Genomic DNA, 18,147 nt, shown 5'->3' with positions numbered 1-18,147 from the left:
CTCTGTTGGAGGTGTAAGGGGGCTTCAGGGAGCTTTTTACACATTTGGTGGGACTGCCCTCTTATAATCCCTTTCTGGAAAGACGTTTTTAAATGCTCTGAGCTGATAGTGGGAGATGTGGTACCCAGAGGGCCTGAGTTTTGGCTCTTTAATCTTACCTCAGCAAGTATACATTCTTATAAATGCTCACTTCTGAGACACCTTAGCAACGCTGCAAGGGCCGTGATACCGGCTCTTTGGAGATCCACTTCCCCGCCCCTGATTAAACAATGGTTTAATAAAATTACATACTTCTTAGACATGGAAGACCTTGTAACCTTCTCGATGGGAAGAACCACTGACTTTACCGCTACCTGGTTCCCCTGGTTTGACTTCATGGAGTCTCCGATATATCGGTCCTATATGGTAACCTAGTCATCTTCCCATTATTCATTCTGACAATTCCTCAACCCCTTCTGAATCTCTAGATATAAACCTCATCCCACCTTACTTCTTTTGGACTCTTTCTTCTTCCTATTTCTCACTCTTTTTCTTTTTCCATTTTCTCTTTCTTTTTCCACATTTTTCTTAGCTAGTTCATTATAATGTCTGTACTTATTTGTATATTTTATGATTGTTGAACAGATAACTTTTCTATTTTGCCCTAAAATGTTTAAAACAATGTTAATAGAAATGTACGACCAGTGATGTTTTCTTTTGTTTTTTCTGGATTTTATTGTCTGAAAATGTTGTACTACTGAAATATCTACAGCTTTAATAAAAACAGATTAAAGAAAAAAAAAAAGAAAAAAAAAAAAACATGTATGTTGGTATGTTTTGTGTAACGAAAAAATGTTGGTTGTTTAAAAAAAAAAAAAAAAAATGTTCGGAAGCTAAATGTCATTCAGCAGATACTACTGAGCAAAATGCTTGTTAAGGTTATTTTACATTTGCTTTTATCAAATAGTGCGGTTGTCAAACCTCGATTGTTACTAAGTGGAAACACAAATCGGTTAGTAACATATTTTCACAACCAACATGTGTTACAGAGTTAAACAATACCTTCCATGTTTCTAAGTTCCAATACAGCTGAATGAAGTGATTTGTGGTCTGAGGCATGAGGCATGAGCTTCTTCAGCTGGGTCAGCTTGTGCAGTTTTTAAGCTAGACCTGTAGTCACTCAGAAACTGCACACCATAAATGTGCGATCTGTTGTAAAAATTGCGAATGCACCGCCCACCGACCACCAGCATACGCCCACAACACGCCCCTGATCTTAGTTTTTGCGAGTCCAGCCCTTTAGTACGCCCCCCTACACGCCTACTTTTCGTAGTGCATACGCAGTTTTTGCTAAGTCTCAGAAATTGTTTTTTTTCTCTCAGTTTTTGCTATTTAAGTTGCAGAATTTGCGGTTTTATGCTTTTTTTGTGTGCAAATTTTGCCGATTTGCGATCCTTGCTGAATTAGGCCCCTTATCCGCATGAGAACTGAGCACAGCACTGTGGTCTGGCTGCGGAATAGAAGGCAATGGATACGGATACAGGATAGAGACAACTGCCATGTAACTGGCATCATGAAATCTATCCTCCTGAGATCACATAGAAAATAATGTTTAGTTTCTATACGATTTGCCACCCTCAACACTGGGTCGGTGTGTGTTGTTCTGTCTCACTGAGCGACATATAATCACCTGTCCCATGTCACTGAGTGACACACAGCCTGTCCCGTCTCCTGAGCCACACACAGCCTGTCCCGTCTCCTGAGCCACACACAGCCTGTCCAATCTTACTAAGCAATACACCTGTCCCATCCCACTGAGTGACACGCAGCACAGGGCAACACACAGCCTGTCCCGTCTCCTGAGCCACACACAGCCTGTCCCGTCTCCTGAGCCACACACAGCCTGTCCCGTCTCCTGCGCCACACACAGCCTGTCCCGTCTCCTGCGCCACACACAGCCTGTCCCGTCTCCTGAGCCACACACAGCCTGTCCAATCTTACTAAGCAATACACCTGTCCCATCCCACTGAGTGACACGCAGCACAGGGCAACACACAGCCTGTCCCGTCTCCTGAGCCACACACAGCCTGTCCCGTCTCCTGAGCCACACACAGCCTGTCCCGTCTCCTGAGCCACACACAGCCTGTCCCGTCTCCTGAGCCACACACAGCCTGTCCAATCTTACTAAGCAATACACCTGTCCCATCCCACTGAGTGACACGCAGCACAGGGCAACACACAGCCTGTCCCGTCTCCTGAGCCACACACAGCCTGTCCCGTCTCCTGAGCCACACACAGCCTGTCCCGTCTCCTGCGCCACACACAGCCTGTCCCGTCTCCTGCGCCACACACAGCCTGTCCCGTCTCCTGCGCCACACACAGCCTGTCCCGTCTCCTGAGCCACACACAGCCTGTCCAATCTTACTAAGCAATACACCTGTCCCATCCCACTGAGTGACACGCAGCACAGGGCAACACACAGCCTGTCCCGTCTCCTGAGCCACACACAGCCTGTCCCGTCTCCTGAGCCACACACAGCCTGTCCCGTCTCCTGAGCCACACACAGCCTGTCCCGTCTCCTGAGCCACACACAGCCTGTCCAATCTTACTAAGCAATACACCTGTCCCATCCCACTGAGTGACACGCAGCACAGGGCAACACACAGCCTGTCCCGTCTCCTGAGCCACACACAGCCTGTCCCGTCTCCTGAGCCACACACAGCCTGTCCCGTCTCCTGAGCCACACACAGCCTGTCCAATCTTACTAAGCAATACACCTGTCCGGCCTCACTGAGTGACACACAGCACAGGGCAACACAGCCTGTCCCACCTCACTGAGTGACACACAGCACAGGACAACACACAGCCTGTCCCACCTCACTGAGTGACACACAGCACAGGGCAACACACAGCCTGTCCCACCTCACTGAGTGACACACAGCACAGGGCAACACACAGCCTGTCCCACCTCACTGAGTGACACACAGCACAGGGCAACACACAGCCTGTCCCGCATCACTGAGTGACACGCAGCACAGGGCAACACACAGCCTGTCCCGCCTCACTGAGTGACACACAGCACAGGGCAACACACAGCCTGTCCCACCTCACTGAGTGACACACAGCACAGGGAAACACACAGCCTGTCCCACCTCACTGAGTGACACACAGCACAGGGCAACACACAGCCTGTCCCACCTCACTGAGTGACACGCAGCACAGGGCAACAGACAGCCTGTCCCACCTCACTGAGTGACACACAGCACAGGGCAACACACAGCCTGTCCCGCCTCACTGAGTGACACACAGCACAGGGCAACACACAGCCTGTCCCACCTCACCACACAGCCTGTCCCACCTCACTGAGTGACACGCAGCACAGGGCAACACACAGCCTGTCCCGCATCACTGAGTGACACACAGCACAGGGCAACACACAGCCTGTCCCACCTCACTGAGTGACACACAGCACAGGGCAACACACAGCCTGTCCCGCATCACTGAGTGACACACAGCACAGGGCAAAACACAGCCTGTCCCGCCTCACTGAGTGACACGCAGCACAGGGCAACACACAGCCTGTCCCACCTCACTGAGTGACACGCAGCACAGGGCAACACACAGCCTGTCCCTCCTCACTGAGTGACACGCAGCACAGGGCAACACACAGCCTGTCCCGCATCACTGAGTGACACACAGCACAGGACAACACACAGCCTGTCCCACCTCACTGAGTGACACACAGCGCAGGGCAACACACAGCCTGTCCCACCTCACTGAGTGACACACAGCACAGGGCAACACACAGCCTGTCCCGCCTCACTGAGTGACACGCAGCACAGGGCAACACACAGCCTGTCCCCCCTCACTGAGTGACACACAGCACAGGACAACACACAGCCTGTCCCACCTCACTGAGTGACACACAGCACAGGACAACACACAGCCTGTCCCACCTCACTGAGTGACACACAGCACAGGGCAACACACAGCCTGTCCCACCTCACTGAGTGACACACAGCACAGGACAACATAGAGCCTGTCCCACCTCACTGAGTGACACGCAGCACAGGGCAACACACAGCCTGTCCCACCTCACTGAGTGACACGCAGCACAGGGCAACACACAGCCTGTCCCACCTCACTGAGTGACACACAGCACAGGACAACACACAGCCTGTCCCACCTCACTGAGTGACACGCAGCACAGGGCAACACACAGCCTGTCCCGCCTCACTGAGTGACACGCAGCACAGGGCAACACACAGCCTGTCCCACCTCACTGAGTGACACACAGCACAGGACAACACACAGCCTGTCCCACCTCACTGAGTGACACGCAGCACAGGCCAACACACAGCCTGTCCCGCCTCACTGAGTGACACGCAGCACAGGGTAACACACAGCCTGTCCCGCCTCACTGAGTGACACGCAGCACAGGACAACACACAGCCTGTCCCACCTCACTGAGTGACACGCAGCACAGGGCAACACACAGCCTGTCCCGCCTCACTGAGTGACACGCAGCACAGGGCAACACACAGCCTGTCCCACCTCACTGAGTGACACGCAGCACAGGGCAACACACAGCCTGTCCCGCCTCACTGAGTGACACGCAGCACAGGGCAACACACAGCCTGTCCCACCTCACTGAGTGACACGCAGCACAGGGCAACACACAGCCTGTCCCTCCTCACTGAGTGACACGCAGCACAGGGCAACACACAGCCTGTCCCGCCTCACTGAGTGACACACAGCACAGGACAACACACAGCCTGTCCCACCTCACTGAGTGACACACAGCGCAGGGCAACACACAGCCTGTCCCACCTCACTGAGTGACACACAGCACAGGGCAACACACAGCCTGTCCCGCCTCACTGAGTGACACGCAGCACAGGGCAACACACAGCCTGTCCCCCCTCACTGAGTGACACACAGCACAGGACAACACACAGCCTGTCCCACCTCACTGAGTGACACACAGCACAGGACAACATACAGCCTGTCCCACCTCACTGAGTGACACGCAGCACAGGGCAACACACAGCCTGTCCCACCTCACTGAGTGACACGCAGCACAGGGCAACACACAGCCTGTCCCACCTCACTGAGTGACACACAGCACAGGACAACACACAGCCTGTCCCACCTCACTGAGTGACACGCAGCACAGGGCAACACACAGCCTGTCCCGCCTCACTGAGTGACACGCAGCACAGGGCAACACACAGCCTGTCCCACCTCACTGAGTGACACACAGCACAGGACAACACACAGCCTGTCCCACCTCACTGAGTGACACGCAGCACAGGGCAACACACAGCCTGTCCCGCCTCACTGAGTGACACGCAGCACAGGGTAACACACAGCCTGTCCCGCCTCACTGAGTGACACGCAGCACAGGACAACACACAGCCTGTCCCACCTCACTGAGTGACACGCAGCACAGGCAACACACAGCCTGTCCCACCTCACTGAGTGACACGCAGCATAGGGCAACACACAGCCTGTCCCACCTCACTGAGTGACACGCAGCACAGGGCAACACACAGCCTGTCCCACCTCACTGAGTGACACGCAGCACAGGGCAACACACAGCCTGTCCCGCCTCACTGAGTGACACGCAGCACAGGGCAACACACAGCCTGTCCCGCATCACTGAGTGACACACAGCACAGGGCAACACACAGCCTGTCCCACCTCACTGAGTGACACGCAGCACAGGGCAACACACAGCCTGTCCCACCTCACTGAGTGACACGCAGCACAGGGCAACACACAGCCTGTCCCGCCTCACTGAGTGACACGCAGCACAGGGCAACACACAGCCTGTCCCGCATCACTGAGTGACACACAGCACAGGGCAACACACAGCCTGTCCCACCTCACTGAGTGACACACAGCACAGGGCAACACACAGCCTGTCCCGCCTCACTGAGTGACACGCAGCACAGGGCAACACACAGCCTGTCCCGCATCACTGAGTGACACGCAGCACAGGGCAACACACAGCCTGTCCCACCTCACTGAGTGACACACAGCACAGGGCAACACACAGCCTGTCCCGCATCACTGAGTGACACACAGCACAGGGCAACACACAGCCTGTCCAACCTCACTGAGTGACACACAGCACAGGGCAACACACAGCCTGTCCCACCTCACTGAGTGACACACAGCACAGGGCAACACACAGCCTGTCCCGCATCACTGAGTGACACACAGCACAGGGCAACACACAGCCTGTACCACCTCACTGAGTGACACACAGCACAGGGTAACACACAGCCTGTCCCGCATCACTGAGTGACACGCAGCACAGGGCAACACACAGCCTGTCCCACCTCACTGAGTGACACGCAGCACAGGGCAACACACAGCCTGTCCCGCATCACTGAGTGACACGCAGCACAGGGCAACACACAGCCTGTCCCGCCTCACTGAGTGACACGCAGCACAGGGCAACACACAGCCTGTCCCACCTCACTGAGTGACACACAGCACAGGACAACACACAGCCTGTCCCACCTCACTGAGTGACACACAGCACAGGGCAACACACAGCCTGTCCCGCCTCACTGAGTGACACGCAGCACAGATGTTATATCTGCCCCCCCCCCTGCAGTGCACATGGGAGGTCATTCCGAGTTGTTCGCTCGCAAGCTGCTTTTAGCAGCTTTGCACACGCTAAGCCGCCGCCTACTGGGAGTGAATCTTAGCTTATCAAAATTGCGAACGAAAGATTCGCAATATTGCGAAAAGACTTCTCTGTGCAGTTTCTGAGTAGCTCGAGACTTACTCTGCCAGTGCGATCAGTTCAGTGCTTGTCGTTCCTGGTTTGACGTCAAAAACACACCCAGCGTTCGCCCAGACACTCCTCCGTTTCTCCAGCCACTCCCGCGTTTTTCCCAGAAACGGTAGCGTTTTTTCACACACTCCCATAAAACGGCCAGTTTCCGCCCAGAAACACCCACTTCCTGTCAATCACATTACGATCACCAGAACGAAGAAAAAACCTCGTAATGCCGTGAGTAAAATACCTAACTGCATAGCAAATTTACTTGGCGCAGTCGCACTGCGGACATTGCGCATGCGCATTAGCGACTAATCGCTCCGTTGCGAGAAAATAATAACGAGCGAACAACTCGGAATGACCCCCATGGTTTTGCCCAACTGCTAAAAAATTTCCTGCTGCGATCAACTTGGAATTACCCCCCATGTGCACTGCAGGTGGGGCAGATGTAACATGTGCAGAGAGAGTTAGATTTGGGTGGGGTGTGTTCAAACTGAAATCTAAACTGGAGTGTAAAAATAAAGTAGCCAGTATTTACCCTGCAGAAACAATGTAACCCAGCCATATCTAACTCTCTCTGCACATGTTACATCTGCCCCACCTGCAGTGCACATGGTTTTGCCCATTAGAGGAATATTTTGCTTTTGCAATCAACTTTGAATTAGGCCCTTAGGTTTTATACAACTGTATCCAGTAAGCAGGTTCTGTTGTAGCTTACGAAAACCAAAATACAAGTAAATGGTCTGCTGCTACAAAGACAGGGCTGAAGAGCATGGGAGGAAGCTAGAGAGAAATACTACAGTATTTAGTATAAGTTGTAGGAAGGCATTACATACTAAATGCAGATCCTCTCCAGCAGGGAAATCTGGTGCAGCGTCTCTAACTGAAAGACTTATAGGCCCTACACACTGGGCAATAATAGTCAAAGATATGAACGATCTCGTTCATTAATGAACGAGATACCGTTCATATCTTTGAGTGTGGAGGCTCCAGCGATGAACGATGCGCGGCCCCGCGCTTGTTCATCGCTGGTGCCCCGTCGCCTGTCCATGCAGGCCAATATGGACGATCTCGTCCATATTTGCCTGCGCTGCTATGGAGCCGGGTGACGGGGGGAGTGAATAAACTTCACTCCCCCCGTCACCTCCCCCCCACTGCCGGGTCGCCCATCGGCCGTATCCGCTGTCAGGCAGCTCGGCGGCGGATCGCTAAATGTGTAGGGCCCTTTACATATGCTGTATTGGATTTCCCCTGCAAGCAGTGCCAAAGGGGATCGTTTGGGGTCCCTACTAAATAGGCTGAATGTAGCACTTTCATTGGGAACGAGCGTTAGCAAAACCCCTGTAAAAGCCGGCAGACACGGCAGGTACTGGTTTTGCCCTGAGAAAATAGCAGCCAGCACAGAAATTCACATGTGGGTTCTCAAAAATGCACCATTTGTCACAAATATGCAGAATTTGTCACAGAAACACCATGTGCCCCGCTCTGTAGCATTAGACTAATCCTAAACACTGCCTACTGAGCGCTAGGCTCTTCCCGGGTGCCAGCAGCTGGGAAATGCCAGGTAATTGGTGCCAGGCTCAGTGGCAGAAAAGGGCTTTCTACTAAAAAAAAAAAAAAAATGTTTTCAGCTTTCATCCTATAGTTAGTCTGTAGTCATTCAACCATATGGTGAAGATACGACTGAAGATTTGGAAACAGATGCACAGTTGGGCTCTGGGAGACTGGAAGATAAATCTGGAGAATAAGTATTTTCATATGAGATGTGCTCTGGCCTGCACGCAACACTGCGCTATTCCAGTACAGGGTGTGTGAGGTGCTGCATAATTCTGCAGCTCCGGACAGCCAGTTATACGTCACACGGATACCACCGCACATGGATCCAAACAAGTACAGTCGAGGTAGAGAAGAGACCTGAGACAGAAAGTAGAGAGGGCCCTGCTCGTCAGAACGTAGTCTATCAGGAGAAGGCAATGCTGGGACAATGGGCCTGTTTTGAGTTGCAGAACCAAGTGATGGCGTGCCAATAGTGGCGTCTAAAGAATAACTGGCGGTATTACAGCGTAGAGACGCTAAAAATGGACGTCTCAGATTAATGAATGATCTCGTTCAGTAATAAACGATAAATCGTTCATATCGCTCAGTGTGCATGCACCAACGATGAACGATGCGCGTCCCTGCGGTCGTTCATCGTTGGTTTTTCCTCGTTCTGCATAGCAAGCCAATCGTTGAAATCATCGTCCAAACTGGAAACATCGGCAAGTGTGTAGGGCCGATTATAATGCAGATATTTAATACCTTAACAAAAGGATATTGCATGTAGAGGAGTGCGCCATCTAATGGAACTAACGCGGAGGGCGGAGACTCCTTGATGGTTATAACAGTCATGTGTCACAATCCGTTAGCTGTGAACTTCATACAAGTAGGCATCTCACCAGACACGGACACAGACATCCATTTGGACTGTTTCAGGCAAGATAAGTGAGAGGCGTAGGACCATTACAGCCACGGGGGTCCCAGGAGTTGGACACATCAAGTGTGAATGAACTTTTGTTGTCTATGGAACATTGAGCTGCAAACAAAACTACATTTATTTTTACATTTTGGATGGAGTACTTCTTTGAAAGTTTATATCTACCGTCTATCACTGAGGTCAACGTGCTGGGCTGATGGGTGTCAGACTAATTGGAGTCATTTAACACAGCACAAAGGCTGCAAAGTGACGTCGGAGCAGTCGGGCAAAGACACGTCGCCACCAGTAACACCGCTCCCCATAGAGGGACCCCGGAAAATGACCAATCTTTAGCTACCATACTGTCTAAGCAGAACACCGCGGTGGAGGCACTGCGTGCTGAACTGGATTCACCCACAGACGGAACAGAAACAATTCGAAGGTGCCACAACTGCCTCTAAGGGAGCGTACACGTAGAAGCAGCAGCTGGTAAAGTTCTGGGGGCAAATCGAAAAGGTTGTGATAATATAATAGCAAAAACCCAACAACAATATAACCAAAGCCGTGTCCGCTGTAATACTCACCTCCGAGGGCCCCCACAAACTTCTCCAACAAGAAGAGAATCTGCTTCACATACATCAGGTTTTTGGCTTTCAGGCGGCTCCTGGGAGGGAGGAGAAAAGTGACCGGATCACGTCTCAGCAGGTCAGCAACACAGTAAGCCCAATAAAAAATAAACAGCATCCAAGAACATTCACATTCAATACTGAACCTATGTACGCTCATTAGTGAAGTACATGTCGCATGTTTCCTGGTAAACTTCCAATAGGACTGACTGGTAGAACACAAGACTAGTGCGCAGAACCTGAACCATTCGCAGTTTGACATTAGCAACAGTGCCACTCACAGGCCACAAGCAGCTATTGCAGCCTATTAATTACATATAAGAAAGAAAATAAGATTTTAAACCTACCGGTAAATCTTTTTCTCCTAGTCCGTAGAGGATGCTGGTGACTCCGTAAAGGACCATGGGGTATAGACGGCTCCGCAGGAGACATGGGCACTCTAAGACTTTAGAATGGGTGTGCACTGGCTCCTCCCCCTATGCCCCTCCTCCAGACCTCAGTTAAGACACTGCCCAGAGGAGACGGACAGTACGAGGAAAGGATTTTTGTTAATCTAAGGGCGAGATACATACCAGCCCACACCATACACACCGTACAACATGGTATATAATAAACCAGTTAACAGTATGAACAAAACAGCATCAGCCAGAGACTGATCTCAACTGTAACATAACCCTTATGTAAGCAACAACTATATACAAGCCTTGCAGAAAAAGTCCGCACTGGGTCGGGCGCCCAGCATCCTCTACGGACTAGGAGAAAAAGATTTACCAGTAGGTTTAAAATCTTATTTTCTCTTACGTCCTAGAGGATGCTGGGGACTCCGTAAGGACCATGGGGTTTATACCAAAGCTCCAGACCGGGCGGGAGAGTGCGGACGACTCTGCAGCATCGATTGAGCAAACATGAGGTCCTCATCAGCCAGGGTATCAAACTTGTAGAAATCTGCCCAACTGTTTGAACCCGACCAAGTAGCTGCTCGGCAAAGCTGTAAAGCCGAGACGCCTCGGGCAGCAGCCCAAGAAGAGCCCACCTTCTTAGTGGAATGGGTCTTAACCGAACTTTGAACCGGCAATCCAGCCGTAGAATGATCCCGCTGAATCGTGTTACAGATCCAGCGAGCAATAGTCTGCTTAGACGCAGGAGCGCCAACCTTGTTGGATGCATACAGGACAAACAGTGCTTCTGTTTTCCTAACCCTAGCTGTTCAGGCTATATAAATCAGTAAGGCCCTGACTACACCAAGGGACTTGGAATCCTCCAAAGCACCCGTTGCCACAGGCACCACAATAGGTTGGTTCCTATGAAATGACAAAACCACTTTAGGCAGAAAATGAGGACTCAACTCCGCTCGATCCGCATGGAAAATCAGATAGGGGCTCTTGTGCGACAAAGCCCCAATTCGGACACCCGCCTCGCAGATGCCAAGGCCAATAACATGACCACTTTCCAAGTGAGAAACTTCAATTCAACTGTTTGAAGAGGTTCAACCCCGTGTGATTTAAGGAACTGCAACACCACGTTAAGTTCCCACGGTGCCACTGGGGGCACAAAAGGAGGTTGGATGTGCAGCATTCCCATTACAAAAGTCTGGACTTCTGGGAGAGAAGCCAACTCTTTCTGAAAGAATATAGATAAGGCCGAATCTGCACCTTAATGGAGCCTAACTTCAGGCCCATATCCACACCTGACTGCAGAAAATGGAGAAAACGACCCAGCTGAAAATCTTCCGTAGTATCATTCTTGGCCTCACACCAAGACACATTTTCTCCAGATACGGTGATAGTGTTTCGCCGTTACCTCCATCCTAGCTTTAATTAGAGTAGGGATGACTTCATCCGGAAATACCTTTCCTAGCTAGGATTTGGTGTTCAACCGCCATGCCATCAAACGTAACCGCGGTAAGTCTTGGAACACACAGGGCCCCTGTTGTAACAGGTCCTCCCTGAGAGGAAGAGGCCACGGATCTTCTGAGAGCATTTCTTGAAGATCTGAATACCAGGCCCTTCGAGGCCAATCCGGAACAATGAGTATTGTCTGCACTCTTGTTTGTCTTATGATTCTCAATATCTTTGAGATGAGAGGAAGTGGAGGGAACACATAGACCGACTGAAACACCCACGGTTTCACCAGGGCGTCCACTGCCACTGCCTGAGGGTCCCTTGACCTGGAACAATACGTCCAAAGCTTTCTATTGAGGAGTGACGCCATCATGTCTATTTGAGGAAGCCCCCAACGACTTGTCACCTCTGCAAAGACTTCATGATGAAGTCCCCACTCTCCTGGATGGAGATCGTGTCTGCTGAGGAAGTCTGCTTCCCAATTGTCTACTCCCGGAATGAAGACCGCTGACAGAGCGCTTACATGATTTTCCGCCCAGCGAAGAATGCTGGTGGCTCCTGCCATTGCTGCTCTGCTCCTTGTCCCGCCCTGGCGGTTTACATTGCCACGGCTGTGACGTTGTCTGACTGTATCAGAACAGGTAGGTGCGAAGAAGGGTCTCCGCCTGCCGCAGACCATTGTATATGGTCCTTAATTCCAGCACATTGATGTGTAGACAAGCCTCCTGGCTTGACCATATTCCCTGAAAAAAAAATTTTTTTTCTTTTTCTTTGTGTGACTGCTCCCAATCCTCGGAGGCTCGCGTCCGTGGTCACAAGAACCCAATCTTGAATGCCGAACCTGCGACCCTCTAGAAGGTGAGTATTCTGGAGCCCTCACAGGAGAGAGACCCTGGCCCTGGGGAACAGGGTTATCTTCCGATGCCTCTGCAGATGGGACCTTGACCACTTGTCCAGAAGGTCCCACTGACAAGTCCTTGCATGGAACCTGCCGAATGGAATGGCCTCGTAGGCCGCCACCATCTTTTCCAATACTCGAGTGCATTGATGAACTGACACTCTTTTTGGCTTTAGCAGGACCTTAACCATGTTCTGGAGTTCCTGGGCTTTTTCCATTGGGAGAAAAAAACCCTTTGTTTCCCCGTATCCAGAATCATGCCCCAAAAAAGACAGCCGAGTTGTCGGAACCAACTGCGACTTTGGTAGATTTAGAATCCAGCCGTGCTGTTGTAGTACTCTCAGGGAGAGAGACATGCTTTTTAATAACTGTTCCCTTGAACTCGCTTTTATCAGGAGATCATCCAAGTATGGGATAATTGTGACCCCTTGCTTGCGCAGGAGCACCATCATTTCCGCCATTACCTTGGTGAAACTTCTCGGGGCCGTGGAAAGCCCCAACGGCAACGTCTGAAACTGGTAACGACAATCCTGTACAGCGAATCTCAGGTACGCCCGATGAGGAGAATATATGGGGACATGAAGGTATGCAGCCTTTATGTCTAGTGACACCATAAAATCCCCCCCTTACAGGCTGGAGATCACCGCCCTGAGAGATTCCATCTTGAATTTGAACCTCTTTAAATATAGGTTTAGGGATTTTAGAATCAGAATTGGTCTGACCGAGCCATCCGGGTTTGGGACCACAAATAGGGTTGAATAAAACCCTTTCCCCTGTTGCACTAGGGAAACCATGATAATCACTTGCTGTTGACCCAGCTTTAGTATAGCAGCCAAAACTATTTCCCACTCTGGGGAAGAAGCTGGCAAGGCCGATTTGAAAATCGGTGTGGAAGCACCTCTTCGATGGATTTTGTAGAGGCCGGGGAGGACATTTTTTCTGTGAACTAGCCGTAGCCGGTGTTCTTTTCCCTCTACCTCAACCTCTGGCGAGGAAAGAAGAGCCACGCCCCTTTCTGAACTTATGCGACCGAAAGGACTGCATCTGGTATTGGGGTGTTTTCTTTTGCTGTGGGGGAACGTAAGGCAAAAAAGAAGACTTACCCGCGGTAGCTGTGGAAACCAGGTCCGCGAGGAGTCAGTATCACCTGTCCATTGACGGGTCCACAGGGACTTACTAACAGAAACTGCCATGGCATTAGCTCTTGAACCCAAAGGCCCAATATCTCTCGCAGCTTCTCTCATATAAAACGCTGCGTCCTTGATGTGACCTAAGGCCAACATCATAGTATCTTTATCTAGGGTGTCAATGTCAGATGACAAGCTATCAGCCCAAGCTGCCAATTGTGCTACCTACACATGCCGACGCTACAGCAGGCCTAAACAGGGCTTCCGTAGTCGCATAAATTGATTTTAAGGTAGATTCCTGCCTACGATCTGCATGATCCTTTAGGGCCGCCGAATCAGGGGACGGTAGTGCTACCTTTTTGGACAAGCACGTTAAAGCCTTGTCCAGCGTGGGCGAGGATTCCCACCGTAACCTGTCCTTTGAGGGGAAAGGATACGCCATAATAATTCTCTTGGGAAACTGCAGTCTAATGTCAGGAGTCTCCCAAGCTTTTTCAAATAAAACGTTCAGCTCATAATATGAGGGAAACATAACGTCGGGTTTCTTTTCTTTAAACATGCAGACCCTTGTCAGTGACAGAGGGGTCCTCTGTGATATGCAAAACATCTTTTATTGCAATAATCATATATTGACTACTTTTGACAACTCATGGGTGTAACCTTGCATCATCCTAGTCGACACTGGAGTCGGAATCCGTGTCGGTATCAGCGTCTGCTATCTGGGAAAAAGGGACGTTTATGGGACCTTGAAGGGTCCTGTGACACAGTAAAAGCCATGGGTTAATTCCCTGCTTGTCTTTGGACTCTGCTTCGTCCAATCTCTTATGTAATAAACCCACATTAGCATTCAAAACATTCCACATGTCCACCCAATCAGGTGTCGGCTGTGCCGACGGAGACACCCCCACCATCTGCTCTGCTACCTCCCAAGACGAGCCTTCAGACATGTCGACCCACACGTACCGACACCCCCACACACACTGGGATAATAAATATGGGGACTGACCCACAATAAGGCCCTTTGGAGAGACAGAGAGAGAGTATGCCAGCACACACCCAGCGCCACTAGACACTGGAAACAAAGTCCCAGCCCGTACAGTGCTCTTTTAATATATATATGTATACACTCATTTGCGCCAAATAAGTGCCCCCCCCCTCGTTTTTGCCCTCTGTTATTTGTACAGCAGGGGAGAGTCCGGGAGGAGCTTCTCTGCAGCTTGCTGTGGAGAAAAATGGCGCTGGTTAGTGCTGGAGGATCAAGCCCCGGGGCGGGCTTCGGTCCCGCTCAATTTTTTTATACTGCCGGGGGTTTTATAATACACTGCTTCTGCAGTATCTGATACACTGCCAGTGATTATTTTTGAGGTAATAATTGCTGGCCAGGGCGCCCCCCCTGTGCCCTGCACCCTTGCTGTGCCTTATGTGTGTGTGCGTGGGCGCAATGGCGCGCAGCGTGACCGCTGCGCGGTACCTCAGTTAAGATCTGAAGTCTTCTGCCGCCTGTGAAGTCTTCTTTCTTCTTATACTCACCCGGCTTCTATCTTCCGGCTCTGTGAGGAGGACGGCGGCGCGGCTCCGGGACGAACAGAGAGGACGACACCTGTGTTCCGACTCTCTGGAGCTAATGGTGTCCAGTAGCCTAAGAAGCAGAGCCTATCAGTTAAGTAGGCCTGCTTCTCTCCCTTCAGTCCCACGATGCAGGGAGCCTGTTGCCAGCAGTGCTCCCCGAAAATAAAAAACCTAACAAAAGTATTTTCAGAGAAACTCAGTAGAGCTCCCTGTAATGCACCCAGTCTCCTCTGGGCACAGGATCTAACTGAGGTCTGGAGGAGGGGCATAGAGGGAGGAGCCAGTGCACACCCATTCTAAAGTCTTAGAGTGACCATGTCTCCTGCGGAGCAGTCTATACCCCATGGTCCTTACGGAGTCCCCAGCATCCTCTAGGACGCAAGAGAAAGGGGGATACGTGTCAAGCCTCCTAGAATGCGGACAAGTTGCCCGTGGCAACCACATTAGCTTCTAGCTAGCATTTATCAAGTACATTCTAGAATAGTGGTAGGCAACCTGTGACACTCCAGATACTGTGGAACTACACATCCCAGCACTCCCTGGCGCAGTTTTGTTGTTAGGGCATGCGTAAACTGTGGCAGGGCATGCTGGGATGTGTAGTTCCACAGCAGCTGAAAAGCCACAAGTTGCCTAGCTCTGTTCTACAAAATGATAGGTTGCTATGGGTATCTTATCCACTCATTAGAAGGCTTGATGTATCCCCCTCAAATAATTTACACCCCAACAGCAGTAAGAAATGCTTTGCTGTATTTACACCCAGATTGTGTTAATGGCTCTAGTACAAGCAAAGCAGTTTACTGTAGGTGCGCTCGCACGCAGCGGATCCTCCAGCCACATGTCACACTGTTAAGAGGACTGTCATCACCATCTCAGCACGGCAGCGGACAGATGAGATGGTTTCAGAGGCTCCCGCTGAATTCTCTCCTCGCTTGTAATCACTTCATCCTCCTCAAACACCCACTTATTACCATAAATGCTTCTAGTATCCTAGCAGCGTTCAGGTGCTGCCTTACCGGGGGGAGGAAATAAATTGTATACTTGATAAAGAAATGAATAACAGAGTATTTTTGGTACTCACTGTGAAATCCATTTCTCTGATTCTATTTGGGGGACACTGATACCTCTGGGCATAAGGGGTTCACGCTGGAGTAAACACTTAGGGCCAGATTCTACGTTGCATGTAATGCGGACACAATTCCGGGCGTCTCCAGTGATCGGAAGTATTATGCAAATATCCTCCCATATTCTTAGTCGGGCGCATCCAGATAAGAACGCCAAACTTAACCCGATCCTCTCCCCCTTCTCTCATGTCATTCACCGGGGGCCACCCTTCTGTTCTAGGCCTACCAGATGGCAAACCCTCACTAATCTGCTCAGACCATTTTCTCGACCGAATGGCTTACTTAGGCAATTGCTAGAATGGAGGCGATCACTGGCTGTAATAAAAGGAAGTATATATAAAACTGCTAAATAGTACAATCTATAAATAGTCATTTAAATAAGAGAAAATCTTCTTGTTGTCAAAAGCGCGCAGCAAGTTACAAAGGGCCCTATTCCATGGAGCCTGACATTCAACCTTACTGGCTGCGAGCCACAGTATAGAGGGGGAGCTTCATAATGTTCTAACCCACCGATATTCATAGGTCCCAACTCACTCCCTACTCCAGTAAGATCCCTTCACCAAGGGAGCAGTAATTCCCAAAGTGTAGGAAAGGGAAGTATAGTGTATTTCAGAATATGCAGACAAGATACAGTGTAATGTCAGTCCTTAGTAGTTACATGGCATTGTGGGAGCTGTTAATACACAGTTGTAAGACACCTGCACAACTACAGGTTATGGTGGAACTGCAAATCCCAGCAATCTCTCCAAACACCACCCAACTAAAAATATTTAAGTCCCAGCCTGCCTGGCAGTGAAGGAGGGTAGTGTGACTGCTGGGACTTGTAGTTCAACAGAAATGGACAGCCACAAGTGGCTTTTCAACCCTGGATCACAGTGCACACTATGGGGCATAGTCTATTAGGTACGACAATAGTAAAAATCCTGCTCCTGCTTCGTTTTTCCCACAATTGCGAGATTTTTGCTATTCAATTGGGTGAGTGTTTTTTTTCTTTTTTGAGCAGCTGGGGAATTTTTGGTTTCCCAGCCCCAGAGCACGACCAATTTTCCCTAAATTCTACAGTAAATTTTTAGGAAAATGGTCGGGAATTGCTCTGGAACCCCTGTAGCCATCCTAATGACTAATTTAGCAATTGGAAGTTTCCAATTAGAGTAAATTAGTCCTTAAATACTTTCCGCAGCGCTGCCGCCTCCTCCGGTTCTCTTCAACCTGGGTCCAGCATAGAGAGACAGCTTCCTGGGACTGGCCGGCACAGGACAGGTAAGTACTACCCCTTCACCCCCTTCCTGCACACTACACACACACACCGCCGCTACCCTGCAACCCCCTCCTCGCAGGCACTACACTTACCTTCTCTGCCCAGCTTCCTTCTTCATGCAGGAGAGCACAGGAGCTGGTCCGGGAGTCGAAGGACGCAGCATCCGGGCACAGATTTCCGCAAAGCGTCCAGGGAAGGAGAGTTCCACACCCCCACCCCCCTCGCAGGGTTTAAAAAAAAATGCACTCAGTGCTTTCTGCGTTTAATTGGATACTGCGGGAATCAGGACCGCACATACTTGTGGTCATCCAAAAATTGGTCACGAGGTCCACGTAATTATTTAAGTGGACAATTGAATATGCCCCTATGGAAGTACACATTTGCTCACATTATATTGCTCACGTATTATTAAAAGCAAAATAGATTTCGATTAATTGAATAAGCTTTAGTCCTCGGCCTCAGAAATTTGAATGAAAGAGC

The 18,147-nt window shown here is 50.4% G+C and overlaps 1 protein-coding gene across 5 annotated transcripts in view; it reads right to left on the bottom strand.

Moving 5' to 3' along the window:
• Window positions 1-18,147, bottom strand: part of DDX11 (DEAD/H-box helicase 11) — a 198,899-nt gene that overhangs the window by 74,402 nt on the left and 106,350 nt on the right. For all 5 annotated transcript variants that reach the window (XM_063929195.1, XM_063929198.1, XM_063929197.1 and 2 more), the window contains one exon: window positions 9,812-9,891. In XM_063929195.1, the coding sequence (XP_063785265.1) occupies window positions 9,812-9,891 (80 nt within the window). The remainder of the gene's footprint in view (window positions 1-9,811; window positions 9,892-18,147) is intronic.

This window comes from Pseudophryne corroboree, chromosome 6 (genome assembly GCF_028390025.1).
Source record: "Pseudophryne corroboree isolate aPseCor3 chromosome 6, aPseCor3.hap2, whole genome shotgun sequence".
Taxonomy (NCBI): domain Eukaryota; kingdom Metazoa; phylum Chordata; class Amphibia; order Anura; family Myobatrachidae; genus Pseudophryne; species Pseudophryne corroboree.
Note: the sequence above shows the minus strand (reverse complement) of the source record. Positions and strands in the feature narration are given on the sequence as shown.